Raw genomic sequence first — 27,257 nt, 5'->3', positions numbered from 1 at the left:
ATTCTATAATAAATTGCCAGCATCGGTAACGCTGCTCTCGGTGGGAGCTTTTAAGGTGGCAGTCAAGCGGTTCTTGCTGACAACGGGCTTTTACTCTTCTTCGGAATTTCTGAACTGCGACCTCTCAGAGGAAAATTTTGATATATAACCTATTTTGTCAGACATAGTAGTATCGGCTGTAATGAATGTTAATTGTAGTGTATTGGTACCGTATGTATTGATTTTTTTTTGACTTGATGGGTGTAAAACAAATTTGTAAGTGCACGAATAAATTATATTTTATTCTAAAAACGGTTGTATACATCTGGAAAACTCCTTTGTTGGTAGTAAGTCAACAAACTCCGTTGTTGTGTTGAGTAGTAAGATTCCTCTATAGTTTCCACATGTCTTTTTTGACCCTTTCTTATGAATAAATCCCTTTGGAATAGTTTTTTTACATTTTCTGAAATTACCAACAATTTAGACATTCAAAACATTATATATTACTAACGAACCTTAAAATTTCTAACCGCAAAAGTTAAAATCATTTAACGACTATTTACTGTTAATACGTGGAACACGCAGAACACCTTCTATTAAATCGTCGTTTATCTTCTCGTTAGTCATTTATCCTTTCTTTAAGGATTACCACGTATGTACATACAACATAACACGGGTTAGATGTTAAGCGAAGCCATTTATTTTTCGACGTCGTACGGAATCATTAAGTCATTTATAATCGCTTTGCATCCATCCGAAAGTAAAGTGAATATACCTGTGAAATTGCGCAATCAGCTCACAACGTTGCTGGTTTTGTCGTTAACGGTTTACCAGATAACAGAAGTTAATGTGTGTCATGCTGTCATAATTAATAATAACAAGATTAATTAGGATTAACAAGTGCAAAACTCTTGTGTTTAATCTAAAATGCGATTAAATAGTATTAGTTTCTTAATTTAGCTTCAACCGGTTTTAATTTCACGAATTATCTTTGAATCATTTTGAACAGAGTACCAAAGAAGAGTTATGCTTTTTTAAATATTAATATTTTAAAGTTTCTTGTCGAAGTCATTGTGTAGTTTCACTTAAACATAGGGATATTCTTTTAAGAAGGAAACAATGGTTTAATGATGAGCTGGTTGTTGAATCCAGAAATCACGTTTGAGCTAAATTGCTGCTGCCTGAGACGAGAGCAAACAGGGCGATTCTCATTAGAAGGCATCGCAGGTATGCCGCATGAAAAAGGGGGTGTGGGAAGTCTAAAAGGTGAAATATCAGAGAAATGTATAGCAGTATAAAGAATGAAAAGAAGAGTTCCATGTCAGTGCAATAATGGTTTAGGACAGAAAAGGTAATTTGATAGCGGAGGCGGTAAAGGTGGCAGAACGCTGGGAGCTAAAGGTAGTACGTCGCATATACGGTCTCATTTGTGAGCAAAGGGAATGAAGGATACCAGCTATACGAAGAGTCATCACTTGTTGCAGAGATTAAAAATGCCCGAATTAAATGGCTGGGCCATCTGGAACGTATGCCAGAAGCCCGGGGGTGAAGAAAGTATATCGCCAAAGACCAGAGCAGTTGACGGCTCAACTGCATGATCCCGTAAACGGTGGCAAGATAACGTCGAGGAGGATCTTCGAGTGATGGGAGTCCGAGGATGAACAAGACGTGCACGGGACTGTGATGTATAAAGAGAGGTTGTTCGGGGGCCATCTTACGGAACCATAGTGAAAATGTGAAGATGTTCAATGTGCTGGCCTCCACGATTTTGGGCTCTAATTTAAATATAAATGAAAGTCTTGCTCTTTTCAAAACACTTTTTCTTGTCAAAACACTTTTTTTTTCTTTTAGTTACTATTTTTTGTTTTTACAGTGGATTAAAGTTATGACGTTTTGTTAATATTAGATATTTTAACGATCGAAAGAATTCCGTTAGAAACAATTTATCACTAATTATAAACTTAATAGCGGTTATAACTTATTTATTAACTTACAAACATTATACGCTGTTAGCATGCCTGGTATTAATATCTTTTTCTTAAATGATTTTCACTTTAAATAAATACTAGTACTTCTAACGACCATAAAAATAATATAAAAAGTTTCTATGTTAGTAATAGTACACAGTTTCCATGTTACTACTCATCTAATAGTATGTAAACAGAATAGGCATCATTTTCCGTCGGTTTCCAAATTAAATTATTAGAATTTAGGGCATATTGTAATAAATTACCATATATCAAAACATTTAATATTGTATTTTCCATTTTATTTCAGGTTTAAATAAACAAGCAACAATAGTAGTTCGAGTAGGAAATAACCGACCAGATCTTGGTACAAATCCAATTTGTAACCGTTTCACTGGTTATCTAGAAGAAGGTCAACCACTTTTTCTTCCTTGCAATCCACCCATGCCGGGAGCATTCGTTAGTGTCCACTTAGAAGCATCAACTCCGACCCAATTATCAATTTGCGAAGCTTTCGTTTACACCGATCAAGCACTCCCGATCGAAAGATGTCCCCAGTTTAGGGACCAACCACCTGGAAGTACCGCTACGTACAATGGAAAATGTTACATTTTTTATAACAGGCAACCTTTAATGTTCCGAGACGCTATGGCATTCTGCAAGAGTCGTGGTGGAACTTTAGTGAACGAAAGTAATCCTGCTTTACAAGGATTCATCAGTTGGGAGTTATGGAGAAGACATAGAACGGATGCTACGGGTCATTATTGGATGGCTGCAGTAAAAGATAACGTTCAAGGTGGTTGGCAATGGTTGGGTGGTGATGAAGTATCCGTTTCATTTTGGAATGGTAAATTAGGATCTGGAAATTGTGCGCGATATGATGGTGCTAAAGGATGGCTATGGTCTGACACTGATTGTAATACTCCTTTAAATTATATTTGTCAACATCGTAAGTAGATAAACATTTTTAAATATTGTAAACTTCAGTTGCTTTGCAGCAAACTTGTCTAATTCATGTTCCTCAGAACCAAAATATACTCTACATATTTAAATTCTGAGGAAGGTCATTTTAAACCGGATTTCATTCCGTTTTATGTTTTGAGTACATTTTCTTTGGCTGAAAATAAATTACAGAAAATCCCCAATTTATCATAACTTTAATGATAATTTTTTCTTTAATTAGAACCAAAAGCTTGTGGCCGTCCTGAACAACCACCAAATTCCACAATGGTATCAGAAAACTTTAATGTCGGTGCTAATGTTGAATACACCTGCGATGAAGGTCATTTATTAGTAGGTCCAAGTGTTAGAACATGTTTAGATACTGGCTTCTATAATGAATTTCCTCCGGTTTGTAAACGAATTCATTGCGGTTATCCTGCTGATATTGCAAATGGAGAATATGCGTTAGTAAATGATAGCGTTGGGTATATGAGTCGTGTTGTTTATTCCTGTTACGATGGCTTTAAAATGATTGGAAGGGCTCAATTAACCTGCGACATCGATGAACGATGGAATGGGCCACCACCAAAATGTGATCGTAAGTAATATAATTAAATAAAAAATGACGAAGAGTTAATATGATTATGATATAGCTATCGAATGTGGACCTCCACCAAGCATTGATAACGGTATTTTCTCACCATCTCTACAAAACCAAGAATATATCTTTAGCACTTCCGTTGAATATTTATGTAAACCTGGTTATTCATTAGTTGGAAATAATAAAATTACTTGTATGGCTAATGGACAATATGATCAACCATCTCCAATATGTCAAGGTAAATATTTTCACCTTAACCCAACACTTTTTTTATACCTACATATTTAACGTTTATAGTTATTATTTCTGAAACAACAACCAACACCCCAAAACCATTAATCGTAACAATTTCGGCACGACCAACGACAATCAGAACGCGTAGACCAACAAAACCTGTACCAACAACAATAATTAGCGTCGAGGATATCGTAAGAATAACGGAACGAACGAAAAGGCCAACGTACCCAAAAACAACTACGATGGTAACACAAAAAGCGGATACAACTTCTTTCGTATCCACTCCATTCATTCCACCTTCAATATTAGCGGGACATCCCCAAGATAACGAAATCGGGGGAAGTTCTAACATTCAACAGGGAGAATCGCCGAATATAAATGTTCCGTTATCTATCGATGGCGAAAGGAGGGACACTTACGGGGCAAAATTAAATTTGGGAGCGATTATTGCTTTAGGAGCTTTTGGAGGTTTCATCTTTCTGGCAGCTATTATTACTACAATAGTTGTTTTAGTTAGGAGGTAAGTCTATACAGGTTTATGGGAAGTTTTGCTATTTTTTTGCCATGAAGAGCAACGAATGATGGAAGATGTTTTAGATAATATTCTTCAGTATAATTAAGTATATTAATTTATTTTTTTTTTGATTAAAATATAATAAATCTTACTCAGTATTAAGATATATTCCATCTTTCGTCATTGTACTTTGCTTACTAAAGATTAAAATATAGATCCATCTTATTTATGATTAAGACGTATTCCATCTTTCGTCATTGGTATATGAGGATTATATTTTTATCCTAAAATGAGGGCTTTTTTACGCCATCCTAAGAATTAATGTGTACTCCACCATTCTTGGGATTAAGATGTAATCCATATGTCCTCATGTAAAATGAATAAAATACATTAAAATGATGGACGGTAATAACAGATATAGAACGATGGATGATGCATTACATCATCTTGGGAAATAAAATGTACTACAAACTGCCCATCCTTTAGTTTAAGATAATGTTTAATTTCCATTATGATACTCAATCTTCATATTGAGATTCATTATAATGGCATTGCTTGTAAAGTATTATATTTTAGGCCATCATAGGAAAAAATGGCAACCTGAAAGATTTCATTTTATTATACAGGGTGTTTCAGAATTACACGGCACTATTTTAGAGATGTATTCTTCGGCACAAAATAAACAAAAAAGTTCATATAAACATATGTCTCCAACTAATTTATTACCGAGATATTGAAAAAAAAATAATTTTAATTTGACAATGAAGTGGTCAGAGTAAATGTTGAATGCAATATTGAGCATGATAAATCCACGCTTCTCCGGCAAGTCTTATAGCATCAGGACGGTCATTGATAATTACTGTGGCTTCCACGATGCGATTTCCGAGCTCTTCGGAATATTCTAACGGTGTTAGCTCAGGACACCGTGGTGACCATTTCACAGGTTCGTTTCGATCAATCCATCGGTCACCATCATATGGTCATATATTCTGTTTAAATAATCAATGACAAGATGAGAGAAGTGAGAAGGTGCAAGATATTTTGCTAAAACTTCAAGTAAGATATTCCGGAAAGCTGGGGTGGTAAAAAGAAAGGGCCGATGAGATTGTCACCAAGAAGACATTTACGGAAAAAGTATGTTAGTAATGAGTAGAAGCAGTCATATGAGAGTTTTCTTCGTGCCAAGTATGGGTTTTTCGAATATTAATAATCCCGTTTCTGGTGAAACAAGATTCGTCAGTAACTAGGAATCAGCTCAGGAAGTTATGGTTTCCTGTACATTGTGGAATTAACCACTGGCAGAAATTTCTGCGCCTGTTATAGTCTTCTGGTAATAAATCTTGCACATGTGTAACGTGATATGGATACAACTGTTGCTCACGCAATGTTCGCCATACATTTGCACTCGAAACATTCGAAACGAAGTGACAACCTTCTGGTGCTAATACGAGTATCAATTCTTCAACGATAGCAGTTCGTCGAAACCTTTGTCGACCAGCGTTTATTCGTGTGGGTTTTAGTGTGCCAATTTCCCTAAGAGCTCTTCTAGTGGGAAATTTTTCACGGTACCTTCGAACAGCAGCATCTCCATTTTTATGTACCTCGCCATAAAGTAACAACATGTCTGTTTTTTCTGCAAAAGTGAACAAATTTGTGGTGTCTCCCATGATAAACAATAAAAAATTAAATTTTTCGTACAACACTAGAAAAACCACTACACAAAAAATGTTAAGCACTAATTAACACATTTAATAGCAGATATTTAATCATCTGTCAAGCAAAAAAAAACACTACGCGATAATTGTCCATGGATACTTGGTTAACGCAATACTTTCAGATATTTTACCTCAACTTTAAATACATATCTCGATAATAAATTAATTTGGGACATATGTTTATATGAACTTTTTTGTTTATTTTATGCTGAAGAATACATCATAAAATTGTGCCCTGTAATTTTGAAACAGCCTGTATAATATCTTTTATTGTTACTTTCTGTATACAATTAAAACACAATAACTGCAATACATAATATAGAACATCACACTAATGCCCCCTCGTCCTCCTCCTCTTCTTCATCACCACCGCCATACACGCTCCCACTCCATACGTCCCTCCCTCAAATCGTCACACCTCAGCGTATTGTCTCCCAATCATCCGCATACAATCTGCACATCTTCTCCTCATCCCCATCCAATATTTATTCACCTAGTCTTCGTTACCGCACCTAAATCGCGTAATTATACTTTTTTCTTTCCTTCTACCTTCCTCCATTAAGTACTTCCTCCGTTATTATGACCTTATACTTATTATTGTATCTCCACTCTTCCACCTGAGCACGCCATTCCTGATTTTCCACATCTCTATCTCTACTCCTTCCAGAGTGTTGACACTTCCCTTCCCTTTCTTTGTATTTCCTCTGTTAGATACCCTACTTTGATATAATTTACCCTTCTAGCTTGTTTTCCATACTCCTCTTAGCCCAGTCTTAACCTCCCTCCAACACACTCCCAACATTTTAAAGTTGCTCCTCTACTCCAGCCATTCCTCGTACATTATCGCCCTTCTGCCTTCTTCCACCCTCATCTTCTCCATCTTCAACTCCATCAACCCCCATATTTCTGCTCCATGCACTATCACACACCTCACCAGTCCATCAAATATTATTTTCCGCCTGCACAAATCTTTTCCAAATATAAATTCGTTCCCCCAGCTCCATATCTGCCCCAATAATCTATTTGCCTTTCTAACTCTTTCGAAAGGTTTTTTTTTCCTGGATAAGTACGTAAATTCTCTTTCCATTCCCACTTCTCCCTTTTTCGTCTCCTGCCCTTATTTTATATTTGATTTTATATTATTTTCATGCTATAAAAATTCATTACCTATACCGGCTGCCTCACGTAACTGGTTCGTTAGAACCTTTTTAGGTTCCACTATACGTACAGTTTTGAAATTTTAGTAGCATAGTTGGTAATTTTAGTTAGGTTGTTCATTCGGAACATTCGATCATAAATATTTTCAAGGTGGCTGCCACTTCCGGTCTACCGGAAGTAGACCATAACTTCGTTATTTTAAATGGAATGCTATAGTTTTTATTAAGCTTTTGAATTGTACATAAAAAAATATGTTGACTTTGATCAAAGTTATTGGTACTCAGTTTTCGAGTTATTTTAATTTTAAGTTTTTTTGGCAAATTCAACTATGCTCTTTAAAGCTCCATATCTCAACCAACGTTCATTCAAAAAAGCTCTAAATTGGCACTACTACTTTTCAGATGCTGTCAAATACATTGTCATTTGTTATATCAGAGTATGTTATACAGAATGGTCAAAAATTGAATTACCGTTTCTTTATATTCAATGGCGGGAAAGTCGAAAATTTTAAATGGAACGCCCCATATTGTTTTAGCCTATCAGAAAGGGAATTTAATTCTCTATAAACTATCTACAGTGATACAATAAAGTCTACATACACCCCAGAAAATGATAATATCTCAACTCCTGAAATGTAATTCAATGAATTTTTTAAACGAAGGATATTAAAAGTCTTTACTATTTAAATACAAAGTCGAAACAGTTCGACTTGTGCTACGAAGTGAAGGTTACAACATTAGGAACAATTACAATTACATTACAAACCCGATACTTTCTAGTTCTAGGTCTAGTGTTAGTTCTAGTTTCAGTTCAATAAAAATATACAACATAGTCATATCTTCTGCTAACCAGCGCTACCTACCACTGTCTCTAGAACTAACATTAGACCTAGAACTAGAAACATTCGGGCTTAGCCGCACGTCTCTCAAGACTGCTAAACCCGAATTATTCTAGTTCTAGGTCTTGTGTTAGTTCTAGTGATAATGCAAAACTAGAACTAACACTAGACCGAGAACTAGAAACAATCGGGTTTAGCCGCACGTCTCTCAAGACGGCTAAACCCGAATTATTCTAGTTCTAGGTCTTGTGTTAGTTCTAGTGATAGTTCTAGTTTTAGTTCAATAAAAATATGCAATATAATGATATCTTATGCTAACTAATTGTAAGCTACTTACCACTGACTCCAGAACTAATGTTAGAACTAAAAGTAGAAACATTCAGGTTTAGCCGTTTTAAGAGATGGTCGGAAAAACGGAATGTTTTTAGTTTTAGGTCTAGTGCTAGTGTTAGTCTAGTTTTATTTGTTAATCAGCGCTAACTAGTTGTGTATTTTTATTGAGCTATAACGGACACTGATAGACTTTTTTTAGGACTGTATGTAGACTTTTTTGAGTTAAAGATATGATTATGTTTTGTGTTCCCCTTGATTAATAATTTATATAGTTTTTATGTAAAATATGGAAATAATAAATTCATTGAATTACATTTCGGGAGCTGAGATATTATCATTTTCCGGGTTGTATATAGACTTTATTGTATCACTGTATAAACATTCCTATACCTATTTATTGTAGTTTCCCTCATATAGGGACATTTATCAAAACATGCACGGATTGCAGCTTTTTTTATTAGAAAGTCATGGAATTTTGACAGTTTTTGATCCATGTTTATCATTATTATTATTGTTGTCATTAGTTACATTTAACGACGAGCGAATCTATGTGATAGCACCTGAAGAATAGTGCCAATTTACAGCTTTTTTGAATAAACGTTAGCCGACATAGGGGGTTTTAAAGAGCATGATGAAATTTGACAAAAACAACTTAAAACCAAAATAACTCGAAAACGAAAAACGCTAGGTACCAATCACTTTTATCAAAGTCTACCTATTTTTTACGTACATACAATTAAACAGTGTAATAAAAACTATAGCATTCCATTTAAAATTACGAAGTTATGGTCTACTTCCGGTATGTAAGTAAAATATTTTAGATCGAATGTTCTGAATGAACATGGGTTGCCAAAATTTCAAATCTCTACGAATAGTGGAACATGAAAAAGTTCTAACGAACCAGTTACGTGAGACATCCTGTATAAAATAATAAGTACTATAATAATAATATAAAACTTTCACAAAATATTCAACATTAAAGAAGACATTTATGTATGCAATATATAATACTGTATAAACAATGATTAAGTGTAGTAAATTTCAATTAATGGATTTTGGATGGTAGTTCAAAGTAGTTCATCTAATGTATTATAGATCACTTACTGCTTCATTAAAGCTAAATCTTAACACACATTTTAAGCACATTAATTATACATGTAAATAAGTTAAAATTGTCTTTAGGAGACATTAGAAACCTTTTTAAGATTTTATACATATTCCTTCTTTTGTACTAGCACTATTTCTTTAGATCTTTAGCCTTTAGGCAGATCTTTACTTTTTTTATTAAGTTTGGGTATGTGTGAAAAAAATAAATTAAAAATTGGTTCGTTCTGATTGTCTTGCGGTGGCAGTGCGGGCGGCGACTCGGCAAGACGGTCAAAACGTCGCCTGCCATCACCGAGCGCGATGCCATCACGATGGTACACCCTACTGGCTCTTCCTTTTCCCGACCAGCAGATCGGACGGCGGGAGTTCACGCGCCACTACAGGTCGCAACGGGCCGGATACTTTTCAAACCCTATCTAACAAATTCCAATAAACATTTCCAACTACCGACCCAACAAATCGCCCATGAATACAAGTTACTATAAGCCAGGTACGGATGCTAATCAGTCAACAAATATTTCTTAGTACTTTTTATGTTATATGAAAAGTCCGCACTGCACCGCATTATTAACTATCCGTTAATTTTATTATGCATAAAAATAATCTTAACACAACTTACCACTCTATACAAGTAAATAAAAATCTTAAAAAAATTCTGTAAGTTGTCTTAAGATTTAATATTTTAAATAAGCTATGGTCTAGATTCAACAATGATCATAGTTACGAATTTAAAAAACGGAAATGGAAATATCACACAAATACTAAACACTCTTCTTCTACGTATTTATTTACTTTTTACCTTTCTTCAACTGGTAAAGATGTCTTTCCTCGTCCTTGACACGCTTTCTTCTTTTCTTACCCTCCTTTACATCTCCACGCCCGATTCTCCGTGTTTCCCAATGTATTTAAATCGTGACGATGAACAGATAAATTGACGACTGTTTTTAATTACTTTTTATTGCAAACGCAAATTACAAAAACAAACAAATATTATATTCATAACTTTAAATCTAGTTATAAATAGGAAAAAATGTATTCTTCTTTTCTAAAGAAAAACAGGTTCCGTTAATGAGAGAAAGCAATAAAAACTTTGTTGTAAAGGTATGTACCGACCCGTGTCGTAATTATCTGAAAGATACGTGAACCCACAGATATAGTACAGAACCTGAACTCGAGCGCACACTTTCTAAGGATAACCACAATTTTCTCTTTTGTGGACCGTCAGTAAATTATTATTATCATCGTTAAAAGTGCACTTTAAAAGACATTCCTAATCGCTTCTTTAACTTTACGATATGGATAAAACTTTGGTAAACACCATTACCCGTTGACTTTAAAGATTATAAAGCGGTATTGAGTGGTAACTTCATTTGGATGTAAATTGCTTTTCTCAAATAGTTTAACGGTAGCCAGTCGTCATTCTAAAGATTTAATGTCAGGTACACTTCTTGAATAGCTTTTTGATGGTTAGGTCTAAAAATAAGATTAATTTGTGAAATGCTTTAGATTAAAATCGTTTAGCAATCTGATTTCTATACAATCTTAATTATTTGGTTACTGTTACTCGCAGTTATAATCAATTTTAACACCGCATATGTCTCGGTAAACGGTTTTATAATTTTATTTTATACGGTGTTATGTATTTTTTATTGAGATTTTATAATAGTTTTTGGGTACTTTTAAACATATGTTAATTAATTAAAGAAATTAATCATTGAAGATACAACATGTACACGCAGCCTACATGTATACATTGGCAGAGTATATGCACATAGGTTATTTTGAATAGATTATTTTGATAGATACAGCTTACAAATTTTTATATTATTCAAATTGAGACATATAAATAAGCAATTTACGTTATTGGAATCAGATTCAACCTTATCATCAGCCACCAGCTATCAAAACATAAAACAAGATATACAATTCAGATTAAGTACGACTTGTAGCAGTAATGAAGTTCATAAAAACCAAGAAACTATATCTTAATTCTTCTTCTTGGCAAATAAACATTGGAATAAAATATACTACATTGAAGTTACGAAGAAGAATTAGTAAAATAACATAAATGATGAAATCGGATGATGTATTCTTTTTGATTAACCGTTTGGATATCAAAGGGTTTTGAAAAATCACTGACGAAAAATGTCCCCCATCAGTTGTGTACAGCGTTCAAAATATACTGGTACTTTTCGATAAACAATTTGAAGAGCGTAATCGTACTGCTTGGAACTCAAACGGTTAAAATGTATGAGTGATACAATGTAAAATCTGAGTTCGTCTTAATCCTAAGAGATGCACAAATTCTTCATTATTCTTCATTAAATTAAAATAAACTAATAGAATACTTCTATACAACTTAATAGGCTAGAAAAAGGAATATCTTCCTTAATCAATGCGAATATAATAACATTACAGCCATCTATCTCAGAATAAAGATGTACCCAACATTTATATGATTTTGACCACTACTGGCTGATGACAAGGTTAAACGATCTGACTTGCTAGATCCTTGGTTAGAAGCCCTACAGTTCACCCAATGCAATCCACTCCAATCCTAGCACCTCCTTTTCCTTCCTTTTCTTAATTACAACAATCTAACAAAACTTATTCAAAATAACGTAAAATTATAAAATGTCTAAATCAATGACAATGAACAATTATTTTCCTCATAAAATTCCAACAATATCATGCTATATTATGCTAATATTGCACCAAAACGCTTTTAAAGCTAAAACCAACCACCTCAGCATTAATTATATTCAAATCGACACAAACCCAAATTTAAATTTAAAACCACTCTTTTATAATCTAAGTTTTATTAATTTTTTTTTAGAAACCGAAGTGCAAAACATTATAGACACAGAGCATCCCCAGATTGTAACACAGTGGCATCGTTTGATTCGTCCAGTTCAGAATCGAGAAACGGCCTAAATCGATACTATCGTCAAGCATGGGAGAATCTGCACGAATCGGCAGGAAGCAAAACAGGCCTGAAAGTAGCTGCCAATGGTAATCATCAACCGCTAAAACGGAAGGAAACCCTCGATGAACCGTATAGAAATGGAGAACGACAACGGGACGGTTCGGAACTGGTCGTATCCGATTCCACGGCTTTTAACGGCAGTGGAAAATCGGCTGAAAAGAAGCGCCATCATCATCATCACCATCACCATGATTTAAGACAGCATAAAGAAGGAAGGGAGTGGCGCGAATCTAGGCCGCCGCCACAACAACATAGGGACCAGAAGAGATATTGACAACCTTGCATGATTATTACAGTACAATTTGAGGAGGAGTAAATAATAATAATAAACGAATTACACATCTAATTTTGAAATAAAATGGATTTCTTTCTATTTATTTTTAGTCAACTATTTAGCGTTTACTGGATTATGATTTGAAATATTTTTTGTATATATTATTATCATTATTATTAATTTGATGCTAGTTTTTTTAAATTTTTTGCATTATTATTTAAAAGATATTTAAAAAAGTTAAGTAAAACTATAATAGTTGAATCCCTTGGCCTTTCTTTTAATGTAATATACTCGAGTTAAACTTCAACTATGTACTTTTAAAGAATGAAGTAATTTACCAAATGCGGTGGTCTAAAGTAAGGCTAATGAGATTCACGTAGAGCGACTTCGTATTAAAAAACGACTGATTATTTGGTGGAGATGTATAAAGACCAAAATTTAACTTAATTTTTAATTATCAATTCACTTATATTTCATGTTTAAGTTATTCATAGCGTAAACTATTGATATCTAATTATCTAATATGTTAGATGGGAAAGAACCACTCGTTAGTGCCATTTGAGAAAGGCAAACCCACATCTTATCAACATCTTAAATATTACTTTTATCGCACAGAATTTTTCAATTTCTATTTTTTATTCTCGTTCTTTCCATAAAAAATATCTCTTAAGGTACTATCTTTAAGTTATATAAGCAAAAATGTAATATATGTTGGATTAATATATTTATGAACATTTAATAGCAATTTTGTTTCTTATTAACACTTAACATACTACGAGATTATTATTCTTAACAAAAATACAAAACAGCACAGCACAATTCGGTATGTTACTTATGGTAATTATATTTGGACTCATTCCAAATATTATTTCCTATGGTGCAAAATAAAAACTTTCTTGTTTTCATAAACGTAACCAAGAATCAATTAGTTCGGCAATTTGCTGACGAGCATTAGTTAATTGAGGTAAATCTTGATCGGATTTCGGGTACATATTCGCACAGTGTGCGGTACCTTTAATGTAAATAGCTGGGGCGCCTTGACTTCGTGTTTTAATAATCCCCAAAGCGTGCCAAGGATCAATTGAACCATGTACGAAAACAACGTTGGTTACGTCGATGTCGAAAGCTCCATATATAAGATTGGTTCGATCGACGGCGTCATTTAAAAACGTTGCATTGTATTTTGAACCAAAAATGTCTACGCATTGTTGTATAAAGAAATCGACGGGGAATTTATCGCCAAAAATTTGTGGTGAATATGTTGACGTTTGGAAAAACCCAAATTCTGTACAGGTTTGATAAGTCCATTGTCTTCCTAATGTATTTAAAAAAAATCAAATTTAAGTTAAAAGTACAATAATAATAATAATTATACTCTGGTGATGATTTTTTTAAAAGTTTATTTCTCTAAACTAGTTTCGTGCACAAGCCCTTCCTCAGTAGAATTAGTAAATAATTAATAATTATGAACACAACGGATTACATCAAAAGAACCGAAGATTTTTTGGAGCAGAACAAATTCAAAACCATCAAAAAGAATCCAACTAATAATTTTATTTTCACAAAATAACAAAACAAATACTCAAAGAAAATAAAGAAACTATTACAAGAATGATTGGTAATTACAACAGAATCCTGTCTATGAATCCCTGAATACCTCGACTATACGCGTTACCAAAAATCCATAAGAACAATTTTCCCATAAGACCCATAATAAGCTCGATCAATTCAAGTACTCATAAACTTTCGAAAACAATATTAAATTTTTTCAATAAGAATGTAAATTTTATACCTAAATACACCATCAAAAACAGAAATCATTTACCTGATTTAATTGAAAATTTATGTCTTCCAAACTCCTTCAAAATGATATCATTTGATATAACTAATCTTTACACAAATATTCCTATTTTGGAAACATTAGAACTCTTGGAAAACATAATAAAAAAATAATTGAAAGACAAAAAAGAAGCAGAAAGTTTACAAAAACTATTCAAATTATGCTTAGATCAAAATTTCTGTGTATTTAACGATAAATATTACCAATTTGAAGATGGTCTACCCATGGGTTCCCCACTTAGCGGTTTATTAGCGGACATATTTATCGACAAATTAGAATGTTATAACATCCTAAATAAAACCAACCCATTTCAAGAAAATATTGTTGTATGGATCAGATATGTGGATGATATCCTGGTATTTATCAAAGATGAACAACAAATACCTAAGCTACAAAACTACATAAACACAATACACCCTAAAATACAGTTTACGCTAGAATCGGAAGAAAACAATAGACTAAATTTCCTTGACTTCACACTAATTAGAGAGAAAAATTTAATAAAATATGAAATATTCAGAAAAACAACTCAGACAGATTCTATAATTCCTTATTTCTCGCTCATTTCTGGCCGCCTCTAAAGCTGCAAAGGGCACCTGGTTTCGACGTTCCTTGAGTCTCTGAACGGATCTTCGTCAATGAACATCTCTCTCCTGAAAATAAGAGACTGCTGAAACTTACTAGGGACGCGGCCCGTTCTAAAGGCTTTAAATACAATTGGGTGTCACAGGTGTCAATCTTCGTTCGGCGCAACGATAAGTCTAAGGCTGTTCTAATTAAATCCCTATCTGATCTTGAACTGAACGGAAACTAATGGAACTGAATGTTTATTATCAGAATGTACGCTGTTTAAGATCCAAGACCAACACACTCTTCTTGAAGACTAGTGACTCTGAATTCGACCTTGTTTGTCTCACTGAAACTTATTTGAATAGCTCAGTTCATGATGGCGAATTATTTGGCGCTCAATACACCGTTTTCCGTCGGGACCGTGAGTCTACACTGTCAAGCAAAAAAGATGGTGGCGGTATTTTGATCGCTATAAGATCGACAATCCACTGTTTTAGGCTTGCTGAAAGTGCGTCCGCTGAAGATCTGTGGCTTTTTGTGCAGTGTGGTGGTACTCGGTTGCTGCTTTGTTGTGTTTATCTCCCACCCGCGGACTTTGACTCGCTTGACGCATTGCTGGTAACTTTGCATCGCGTTTGCGAACACTACCCTGACCATAAGATTTTGATTTTTGGTGATTTTAATCTACCTCATATTTCATGGTATTCGTCGCAATCGCTTGGTTTATTGCCATCGAGTGCCAATGATGCTCGTTCACGATTGTTTTTAACTTCGCTTTCTTATTGTAATTTTGAGCAGTTCAACGGCGTACGTAATGCTAACGACAGAACATTGGACATTATTCTTAGTAACTCCTATAACATCTCTGATTTTTCTCAAAGCCTTGATCCACTTTTGCACGCGGACACCCATCATCCTGCTTTAACTTTTTCAATTAAATTTAATTTATTGCATTCACTCCGCGAAAACTGCTCGCGTAAATATCTTATTCACAAGACTAACTATACAGGTACCCGTACATCACTCGCGTCTGTTGACGGGGCGCGGCTATTACTCACCTACCAGTTGACGAGGCGCTTGAAGTGTTATATTCAGTTGTTCGCGGAGCAGTTGATAAATTTATTCCTCACAAAATTACTTTTAAATGCAAATTTCCTAATTGGTATTCCCTGCCAACGATCAAGGCCATTAAGGAAAAATTAAAATTTCACAAAAAATGGAAGACTACCGGTAATCGCCTTCACTATGAAACCTTTCGTCTGCTCCGTACTCGGTCTAAAACTTTAATTGCAGCTGATTATAAGCTATACTTACAGGCTACACAGACTAGCTTGTCCGATAATGCTAACAGTCTCGGTCTTTTATTAAATCGAGGAAAAAAGGCAGCATGAGTATTCCCAGTAAGATGTCGTATGGTGATCGAGTGGTTGAAGGTGGGGAGGAAATTTGCAAACTGTATGTAAATTTGTAACTAACCTAATCATATTTTCTAATTTTTTACTGAATGCTCTAGACATAAATTACCAGGTGGATGCTGTATATACAGACTACAGTAAGGCCTTTGACAGAATAGATCACGGAATTCTTTTTAAGAAACTCTTTAACTACGACATCCCTGTTGGTTTAATTTACTGGTTATCTTCTTACATCTCTAGCAGATCACAAGCTGTTACCATTAATGGCTATCGCTCTTCCTTCAAAGAAATAACTTTTTTTGGGACCGTTGTTGTTTCTGCTATATATCAATGACATTCATGCGTGTTTTCATTACTCCAAGTTTCCGCTATACGCTGACGATAGCAAAATATTTACCACGATTTGTTCACCTGACGACTGCGAAAAATTGCAGGAGAACTTGGTTCGATTACAGGCGTATTGTGTAAATAACAATCTTTTCATCAATCACGATAAATGCACCAAAATTACATTTACACGCAAACGCTATCCCATTGTTTTCGATTATTCCCTCGGCCCTAATACTCTTATACCATCTGATTGTGTTCGAGATCTTCGGGTTCTCTTTGATTCTAAACTTGCGTTTTCGGCTCATATCGATTTTATTGTTAATAAGGCCTCTCGCATGTTCGGATTTATTTGTCGTGTCTCCCGTCCTTTTACTAACTTATCCTGTATTCGTTCTCTTTACTTCGCCTTCGTTTCTTCTATCCTTAACTACGCATCTTCTGTTTGGAACCCTCAATACCATATATACATTGATCGACTAGAACAAGTTCAAAAACGTTTTTTTCGGTACCTATCGCGAAAACTCTACTTACCATACTGTGATTACGCACAGCGATGCTTAATATTTGGAGTCCCTCAACTCTCTTCCAGGCGCATTAGTAACGATTTAATGCTGCTTTATAAAGTGAGTAACGGCACTGTTGACTGCTCCGCGATTCTATGTCAGTTACAGTTTAGGATTCCTGTTCGACCATCCCGTGATTTATTAGTATTCTCCGTGTCTTGTACTAATACAAATGCGTTTTCTAACTCCGTGGTTCTTCGTCTCATGTTTTCTTTTAACAATTTTTGTTCTGATTTAGACTTGTTTGAGTAGCAACCCGGTCTACATTTAGGAAATTGGTTAATGACCTCCCATGTGCATCTCGTGCGCCGTTTGACTTGCGACGTTAATTTTTTTTTGATTGATTTTTTTTTTAATATTTTTGATTATTAGTTTTGCTTAAGTTTCACTTTTTTGTTAAATTTTATTTCTGTTGCTATTTTTTGTTAACCTGTTTGATATTTTTTTTTGTTACTTATTGCTAAATTCTTGTTTTTAGTTTATAATATTGTATATTTTTAGTGGATGCTTCGCTGGGCTTGTCCCGTCTACATCCCAAATAAAAATAAAATAAAATAAAATGATAACACCCACAAATTATCAGCGTTTCGGTCATATTTATTCAGAGCCTTAAACTCAAAATTAACTCAAGAATCCCTAGAGAAAGAAATACATATAATACATCAAATGGCCAAAAATAACTCCTTCCCAAAAAAGACTAATTGAAAGTTTAATTATGATAATACAGGAGAAACACAATAAAAATAATATCACCACATTAAAAGAAAAGCCAGAACAAAATAATATAACATATAGAACTATTACTTTCCCGGGACATCTATCACATAAAATAAAAAGAATTTTCCATCGTAATGATATTCAAATATCGTTCAAGACTAAAAATACAATAAAAAACATATTATGCAATAATAAAGAAAAGACAGATATACTACAAGAAAGCGGAGTTTATCAGTTAAAGTGCAACACATGTTCAGCCACCTATATAGGCGAAACCGGCCGAATCGAATAGGTCAAATTTTGGACGACATCTCCTATTTAATAACCACGATTTTGATGAAAAGAAAGATATTAAGTTATTACATAACTACAAAAAAGCAACCTTATGGAAATAATCGAATCATACGAGATCAATAGATTTATAAAGAATAATCCGGAAGTCATTAATCTTAATGAACAAATCATCCCCCTACGAAGACCGCTCTACACCTATTTGAGAAATCCATACCCAGAAAGAGACAAATCAGATTAACTGATTATGATTGATATTAGATTTTATTTGATGACCTAATGTAGTTCAATTAACTTGAATTTGATCACAACACTTATAACGACATCTAGTTTTCCATACTTTAAAATGAAAATACAGGTCATTTTTGGCGTTTTGTGTCATAACCTTGATGTTCAGTAGTTGTTCCTGCTTTCGCTAACCAGTTTTAATGTTTTTTAATGTGATTTAGTTTTGAGTTTTCGTTATTGTTCCCGTAAAATCAAATTCAGTCGAATATAATGTTTTTATACTTTGATTTATGTACAAATTTGTGTTTAAATGTAACTTAAAAGTTTACTACTTGACGTAAGTCCATATATCCAATATTATTAAATAACACTTAAAACTTTATTTTTAATCATACAAACTTGTAACTTAATTATAATGTGTTTTGTTTGTTAATTTTGTAGATTCTAATTCTACTGACGAATGGCTTGTGCCCGTAACTAGTTTAGAGAAATAAACATTGAAAAAAGTCATCACCAGAGTATAATTTGTTCTTTGATCTTTCATATTACAATATAACATAGATGTGAAGTTAGCTGTAGATTTAAAAATGACAAATGTGAGTCGAAGTTAAGTATTCGTAATTGTTTTTAGATCAAATACGAAAGAAATCGATTTCCTTCAAATACTTGAGATGTTAGGCTGTTAAATTGATTTAATTCAAACACATTTCCACATAATTTTTTTACACCAAATACAGAAGAGAGAAATCGATTTTGGTCAATAGTAATAGTGTAGTGGTTCAGAGTTTAACGACTATAAGTCCATATTACATATTATGTTTCATCATACAATGGATATCGCTTATTATTATTAGAAATCTTACCATATCTATGTGCATGTTTTTATAATATGTTTTTCGAACAATCTTCGTTTATCACAGTGACCTGAGGATAAGTAAAAGGATTTCTCGTTATTAATATGATAGGTATCATAATAAATAGGTGTAAAACACAAATATTAACGGTGTATCGCTCACCACTTGGAAATTTCGAGGTGTTTCTTGATAAATTACTATATCATAAAATACTGGCAGGTGATTTTAATGTTCATTTTCATGTGGTTCCTGGGGATTCCGTTCGGTTATGCAGCCTCTGTGAATCCTACGGTCTCAGACGAGTAAACTTTGAGGCCACTCACAATCGCGCGTGTCTAAACAATATATTCACAAATCTTACTGATTGTTCTGTCTCCGTAATTGAGCCTTGCATGTCTCATCATCTGGCAATTTCATTTTATTCTAAAAGTCAAAATGAAATTCACATACCAAAAACAAGATTTAAACATAGACCTCTAACTACACAAGGATTGTATCAGTTTTATAGTGTTCAAAACATTGATTTTTCTTTTGTTAATTATAATCAATGCGTGAATGAAAAATTCTGTAAGTTCACGCAATTACTTACGAATTCCCACGACTTGTGTTTTCCAGAAAAGACTCTTTTAGTTGAAAATAAATGTGTAAACCGCAACGTACGTTGGATTTATTTTAATTTATAAGATTTAATTTAATAAGGCAAAATAAGAATTATATATTTTAGGGAAATGGAAAGCGAAACCATTGGGATACAGTGCGGAGAAAAAAATTGTTGATTGAGTAGAATTGGAAACATAAGCGGTCAAATGTCCTTTAGAATAGGGATTAGAAACGTCAAAATGGCAAGACAGAAGACCTTCATCATCCGGGCCCTCGATACAACTGTGGTGGAAGAAGATGTGTAGGAGAACTTAAAACTACAATTGATAAATAAAAAGAAATGAAAATGGATATAAAAATCGTATTAAACGAAAACTTAAGCAGAAAGAAAGCTTTAAAATAGCCTTACCTGATTACTCTGTAGATGAATTGGCACCTACAAAGTTTCCCACAAAATTAATTAGTATAAATGGTGGCTACACTTCAGATCAAGTATGGAAGGCAGATGACCGGTTTTTTGAGCATAGTTAAATTCCAGAAGACTAATCTTTGTATTTTGTGTCAATGCCTCAAAAGATCCGATGTTAAAAACCCTTACTATTATTATTGAGGAAAATCGCTTTTCGTATTTGGTGTAAAAAATAACAAGAAATAGCTTTAAAATTAAAACAATTTCGAGACTGTGACCATTCTCATTTTCCATTTTTAAATCTATGGCTGAAATTCATAGCTTACTTCACACCCATGATTAAGGTTTTGCTACAAAAATTTTAAAACACCAAGAATATAAAAACAAAGATCTTACCTCCTTCAGACGATTCAGCCTCCCAACTAATATTTCTCATTTCATCAATCATTTTGGAATATTTATAATCTAAACATTTTTGATCATAAGTGTCCAATAATAAATGATTAATAGTCGCTAATCTTTCAATTTGAGGACCAATGCTATCATTTACCATTATATCACATAATGTGTCTAAGGTAATGCTGTTTTTTGATGATTTTCCTATTCGATTATCTTTATTGTACTGGACGATTCCGGCGAAATTTCCAGATAGTGTTTCAAAGAAGTTCGCAATATCATTGGTATTCGAAACTGATTGTTCTATTGGATCACATAATTGAAATAATTTATTGATGTTCCTTTGACCGATCATATGACGAAGGAGAATTTCTATTTGGTTGGTACCTTGTTTTACTGCAGAAACGCAGCCTTCACTATGAGTTTCTAAAGCTTCATCAACTACTTTAAAGTATTCTAAAAATTAGTATTCAAAATTAGATTAATTCTGAAGTAAACAGTATTGGAAATACACGATGCGGTGAAATGGTGAAATGGACTTAATTTCATATCACAAAATATGCTTTCGATTCTTGTGATGTCTATCTGGAAGTGTGTCAACTAGTGATGGAACGGATAGTGATTTTGCGAAAAGACGGATACTGGATATTCGGCATTCCCTTCGGCCGGATATCCGGTTAGCCGGCATAACTATCCGGCCATTATGGTTACAATTTGTGGTGCATTTCTAAAGTGATACCCTACATTGCCACATTATTGCGATATTTGAATAAAAATGAAATTAATAAGAAAGCTGATAAGATATGTCAACTTATTTGGACCCAAGATACAAAATGAACTTTTTCGATGCTGATTTAACTAACGAAGCAACTCTAAAAAGAGGATACTTTAATTAATAATTGGCGATAATTCCACAAGGATCCTTCAAGAAATGAATTTTATAGCGAATTTTGCAAGTTATCGTTGAAACTTGCAACATCGAAAATTTTATCAAAACTTCAAATATTGCTTTCTCAAAAACTAAAAGTTATTTTTCAAAACGTGTTGGTTCATTGGAAAAAGGACAGTTTTATTAACATTTTGGGAAATTTTCATACTCATATTCCAAGAAATCGATTTTATACGCATTATTAAAATTTAATCGGCGAAAATTGCAAAATTCGAAAAAATTGACGATTATTTCAAAAATTTATTTCTCAAGAACTAAAGGTGATTTTTCGAAACGGCTTTTTGTATTAGAAAGAGGATACTATAATAAATAATTGGTGATATTTCCACAAGGATCCTTCAAGAAATTAAGTTTATAGCGAATTTTGCAACTTATTGATGAAAATTGCAGCATCGAAAATTTTATCGAAACTTCAAATGTTCTTTTCTCAAAAACTAAAAGTTAGTTTTCAAACAGGTTGGTTCATTGGAAAGATGACACTTTTATACACTTTGGGAATTTCATACTCATATTCCAAAAAATGGATTTTATACGAATGTTTAAAACTTAATCGGCGGAAATTGCAAAATTTGAAAAATTGTCGATTATTTCAAAAATTTATTTCTCAAGAACTAAAAGTGATTTTTCAAAACGGGTTGTTGCATTAAAAAGAGAATACTTTAATTAATAATTGGTGATATTTCCACAAGGATCTTTCAAGAAATGAATTTTATAGCGAATTTTGAAAGTTATCGATGAAACTTGCAACATCGAAAATTTTATCAAAACTTCAAATATTGTTTTCTCAAAAACTAAAAGTTATTTTTCAAAACGTGTTGGTTTATTTGAAAAAGGACACATTTATTAAAATTTTGGGTAATATTCATACTCATATTCCAAGAAATCGATTTTATATGAATTATGAAAATTTAATCGACGAAAATTGCAAAATTCGAAAAAATTGTCGATTATTTCAAAAATTTATTTCTCAAGAACTAAAAGTGATTTTTGAAAACGCCCTATTGCATTAAAAAGAGGATACTATAATCAATAATTGGTGATATTTCCACAAGGATCCTTCAAGAAATGAATTTTATAGCGAATTTTGAAAGTTATCGATGAAAATTGCAACATCGAAAATTTTATCAAAACTTCAAATATTAGTTTCTCGAAAAATAAAACTTATTTTTGAAAACGTGTTGGTTCTTTGGAAAGAGGACACTTCTATTAACATTTTGAGAAATTTTCATACTTATATTCCTAGAAATCGATTTTATACACATTATTAAAATTTAATAGGCGAAAATTGCAAAATTCAAAAAAATTGTCGATTATTTCAAAAATTTATTTCTCAAGAACTAAAAGTGATTTTTCAAAACAGCTTTTTGCATTAAAAAGAGGATACTATAATAATTGGCAATATTTCCACAAGGATCCTTCAAGAAATGAATTTTATAGCGAATTTTGAAAGTTATCGATGAAAATTGCAACATCGAAAATTTTTTCAAAACTTCAAATATTATTTTCTCAAAAACTAAAAGTTCTTTTTCAAAACGTGTTGGTTCAATGGAAAGAGGATACTTTTATTAACATTTTGGGAAATTTTTATACTCATATTCCAAGAAATCGATGTTATACGAATTATTAAAATTTAATCGGTGAAAATTCCAAAAATCGAAAAAATGTCGATCATTTCAAAAATTTATTTCTCAAGAACTAAAAGTGATTTTCCAAAACGGCTTTTTGCATTAAAAAGAGGATACTTTAATCAATAATTGGTGATATTTCCACAAAGATCCTTCAAGAAATGATTTTTATAGCGAATTTTGAAAGTTATCGATGAAAATTGTAACCTCGAAAATTTTATCGAAACTTCAAATATTGTTTTCTCAAAAACTAAAAGTTATTTTACAAAACTTGTTGGTTCATTGGAAAGAGGACACTTTTATTAACATTTTGGGAAATTTTCATACTCATATTCCAAAAAATCGATTTTATACGAATTATTGAAATTTAATCGGCGAAAATTGCAAAATTCGAAAGAATTGTCGATTATTTCAAAAATGTATTTCTCAAAAACTAAAAGTGATTTCTCAAAACGGCTTTTTGCATTAAAAAGAGGATACTTTAATTAATAATCGAAAGTGATAACAGCGACAGTTCTATTAGTAATGAATGTGATGATGAATCACAAGCAAAGAGAAGAAATCTAGACGAAACTGCAACAAGGGATTTGATATATTTTGATATATTGTATTGGGATTGTTACAATGAGGTTGCTAATGATAAATAAAGTTGCATACAATGAAAAAAGTCCTATTAGTGTTGTACTTGATTATTATCTGCAGTGTCCAACACCTAAAAGAGATACTAATTCCTGTGAATGATGGAGTTTTTAATATAGGTTTTAATTAGGTTTAGACGGATTTTAAAAAACGACCGGATAGGCCAGATAGGCCGGATAGTTGCCAGATATCTGTTCCACCACTAGTGTCAACCATTTTCCCACACACTGTGTAAGCTAAAACACGACTAAAAACAATTTTTTATTATATTTATAGAAGCTCAGGAAAATGAATCCTGTTTAATTAACAATTATTAGACTAATTTTTTACTGTACCTTTAAAATCAACTTCAGCTAATAAAGGTCCACTTGCAGACATAGCTCCATGAACCAAATGAGGATATTTCATCCTCATCCAAGCTGCTAATGAACCAGGGTAAGAACCACCAAACACAATCCATTTTACATCTTTGTTTAATTTATACTCAATGTTCATAGCTTGAATGAAATAAGCTAAATCAGCTAGAGCTTGCTGGCTTGTTAAATACTGTAAATTTTTTGTGCTTAAATCCCTGTAATCACTTTTTATGAAACCAGGAAGTTACATAAAATATTAAAATTACTCTGTTGGATGACTTTTTCCGTAATATCTATGTTCTAATTGGAAACATAGTGCCCCAAAACTCCTAGCATAATCAATCCAGGTTCCTTGAGTCATCCATTCTGCAGAAGCTTCTCCTTCACCGCCAATCATTAGAAATATTGGAGCATTAACGGAACCATTGTAAAATTGGTTATTTACAAAATATCTCTAAAGTATAAATTTAATTATTTCTATGTATAATAAAAACAATTTAAATTATTATTACCTGTTTCCATTTCTGATTATTTCCTGGGTTGAAATGATCCAAGTTTTGCAAAAACCATTTCTCAGGTGAAATATCTTTAAAAAGACCATTTTTATTCCTTCTTGGTAATCCTAGGTTACCACCAACACTTCTTCCACGATGGAAAATCTTCCAACACTCAGCATCATCAATTACAAACAGAAAAATAGGTATAAATGTGAAAAAATTCATGATAACAATCAGCAGTAACAATTTCCTGTTGTTTAGTGGTGTTTTTGCTTATATATACCAATAAGCAAATATAATGGAACGATCGATGTCGATAACCTTGTGAACTTTGAAATCGTCAGCGTTATTATTATTTGTTTTAAAATTTACCGCTGGTTTAATATCTTCTGATAAGGTTATCAGTGTTATTGTATATTTGGTTGCACACATTAATAATTTCTTCTTGTTTTATTTCTTTTAATTTATCATTATTTAATTTTCTCTTTGAGTTGAAAATTCAGTATCTCAATATGTAATAAATAATTATTAGAATTCTTTATTTAGTATATAATTCTGTTCTATTTTGTAACAAAAATTTATGTTGGTATTCTGAAACACAAGAATTACATATTTAATTAACCTAATTCACGCGTTTCCTCAGTCGCATGTGTAGTTACCTGTGAGTCCTGCCAATAGAAACGAACGCTGGGCAAAAGGTGGCGTTAGTTAGAAGTTATTAAATTTATTATCCGAATTTCATTATTTGCTTTTTTGTATTAAACCAACAAAACTTAACCCATTTGCCACCCATTTGCTTCTTAACATATTTGCGGAACAACTAAAACTAATAATATGAAAGATCTAAGAACAAATTATCCTCTGGTGATGATTTTTAAATGTTTATTTCTCTAAACTAGTTTCGGGCAGAAGCCCTTCCTCAGTAGAATTAGAACCTACAAAAATTAATAAACAAAACATATTATAATTAAGTACAAATTTGTATGATTAAAAATAAAGTTTTAAGTGTTATTTAATAATATTGGATATATTATGGACTTACGTCAAGTAGTAAACTTTTAAGGTGGCCAAAATTTACATTTTGTTTTGTATTTCGGCTGTAAGTAAACCGTAGAATTTGAAACTTTATACGTATGTACTACTAGTTAAGACCTTATTTCCAACCATACCTTAAACTTCCCCAGCGCCCTCTAAGGGGATGAAATTCACCACCCCCTTGATTTTTTTATAACAACTTTTTAACGCTATGGAATATTAACATAAAAAAATATGGGTTGTAAAGCTCATTCTTTAGTGGTACTTTTTTGTCTCTTTAGTATTTTCCTTAAAGATAATAGTTTTAGCGTAAAAAAATAAAATATGTATGCTCTATATACAGGTTGTCCCGTTAAGCGTACGGAGCGGCTATATCTCTAGAACGGTAAGGCCTAGAGGTTTGGGAAAAGAATCCTTATAAGCAAAGTGACCAAGAAAAACAGCTGGAAATTATTTAAAAGTTCGTAATTCGACCGCTAGGGGGCGTAACTGCCATTGAGAAACATAAAGTTCCCGCTATCTCAGAAACTTAGACGATAAGCTATAACTTTGACAACATCATTTAATAGCTTGGATAATACCGCATCGCTTTTGTTTTGCGATATTTCTCATATCTGTTATAATAAGGGAAGGGGAGGCCAATACGTTTTCATATGTTTACATTTTAATATCTCCAAGACCATTCAACCGATTTGAATATTTTCGGTGTTGTTTGAAAGAGCATTCTATGCTCTTTTTAAAGATATTTTCAGTAAGACCGTTTGCTTTAAAACAAATGAGCTAGAGGGCGTTATCTGCAGCGATTACATATTTTTGTGATTTTTGAAGAAAAGTTAAATGGAACGATACTATTTACTTCACAGACCTTTAGTCACCTTAAAATTTGCAAAATTTTAGTGAAAACCGCATCTCGATATCGCCACCCGTTCTCGAATTATAGAAGAAAATGTTAAAAACTCGAGTGCCATCAATCGGATCCAGTTACCTCATCGAGAAAAATAAATCACATAACCATGGTAACTGTAAACATGTCATTTACTAACGCAGAAGCGTATGATAGAGCGTATGATGATTTATTTTTAATGTTTTGAATACGATGCAACTGCATGGCAAAAATGTGCAATGCAATTACGACAAAGAAAGACATTTTTCTCTAGAAGTGTTTTTAAGATTGACTTAGCGATTACGGAAAACTGGCAACGTGTAGCCCATTCAGACATCTCTATGAATTCGTAAATCACATTAGTGCGCAATGTGATCCCTCATAATCTGGGAACTCCGAAAACAATTGT

General features: G+C 32.9%; 2 protein-coding genes across 4 annotated transcripts in view; one reads left to right on the top strand and one right to left on the bottom strand.

The window, feature by feature from the left end:
• Positions 1-13,390, top strand: part of LOC111429562 (uncharacterized) — a 122,263-nt gene extending 108,873 nt beyond the window's left edge. Inside the window, exons 4-8 of the mRNA XM_071198691.1 lie at positions 2,257-2,895; positions 3,130-3,486; positions 3,542-3,727; positions 3,787-4,246; positions 12,228-13,390. Of these exons, the coding sequence (XP_071054792.1) occupies positions 2,257-2,895; positions 3,130-3,486; positions 3,542-3,727; positions 3,787-4,246; positions 12,228-12,651 (2,066 nt within the window). The 3' untranslated portion in view covers positions 12,652-13,390. The remainder of the gene's footprint in view (positions 1-2,256; positions 2,896-3,129; positions 3,487-3,541; positions 3,728-3,786; positions 4,247-12,227) is intronic.
• LOC111429554 (putative serine protease K12H4.7) lies at positions 13,359-25,521 on the bottom strand. Of its 3 annotated transcripts, XR_011641427.1 has the most exons (6): positions 24,946-25,521; positions 24,700-24,887; positions 24,413-24,648; positions 20,865-21,320; positions 19,622-20,776; positions 19,148-19,529 (listed from the first exon to the last, which is right to left on the bottom strand). XR_011641427.1 is itself a non-coding variant. In XM_023065496.2 (5 exons), exons 1-5 carry the CDS (start codon positions 25,153-25,155, stop codon positions 13,554-13,556), a joined length of 1,503 nt encoding a protein of 500 aa, XP_022921264.2. In that variant the 5' UTR covers positions 25,156-25,521; the 3' UTR covers positions 13,359-13,553. The 3 variants fall into 3 exon arrangements, 2 of the variants coding, with proteins under 2 accessions (XP_022921264.2, XP_071054796.1); XM_023065496.2 differs by lacking the exons at positions 19,148-19,529; positions 19,622-20,776 and adding an exon at positions 13,359-13,966; XM_071198695.1 differs by having other exon boundaries at positions 19,148-20,776.
• Positions 25,522-27,257: the final 1,736 nt, after the last annotated feature.

This window comes from Onthophagus taurus, chromosome 1, assembly GCF_036711975.1.
Source record: "Onthophagus taurus isolate NC chromosome 1, IU_Otau_3.0, whole genome shotgun sequence".
NCBI lineage: Eukaryota > Metazoa > Arthropoda > Insecta > Coleoptera > Scarabaeidae > Onthophagus > Onthophagus taurus.
The sequence above is the reverse complement of the archived record's forward strand: the minus strand, read 5'-3'. Positions and strand labels throughout refer to the sequence as shown.

Coding starts and splice junctions, on each gene's coding strand:
- LOC111429554 (XM_023065496.2), bottom strand. CDS start 25,155: ATGAATTTTTTCACATTTATACCTATTTTTCTGTTTGTAATTGATGAT. Junction 24,649..24,699: donor GGAAAAAGTCATCCAACAGA/GTAATTTTAATA, acceptor AAGTGATTACAG/GGATTTAAGCACAAAAAATT. Junction 13,967..20,864: donor GGCTGAATCGTCTGAAGGAG/GTAAGATCTTTG, acceptor TAAATACATTAG/GAAGACAATGGACTTATCAA.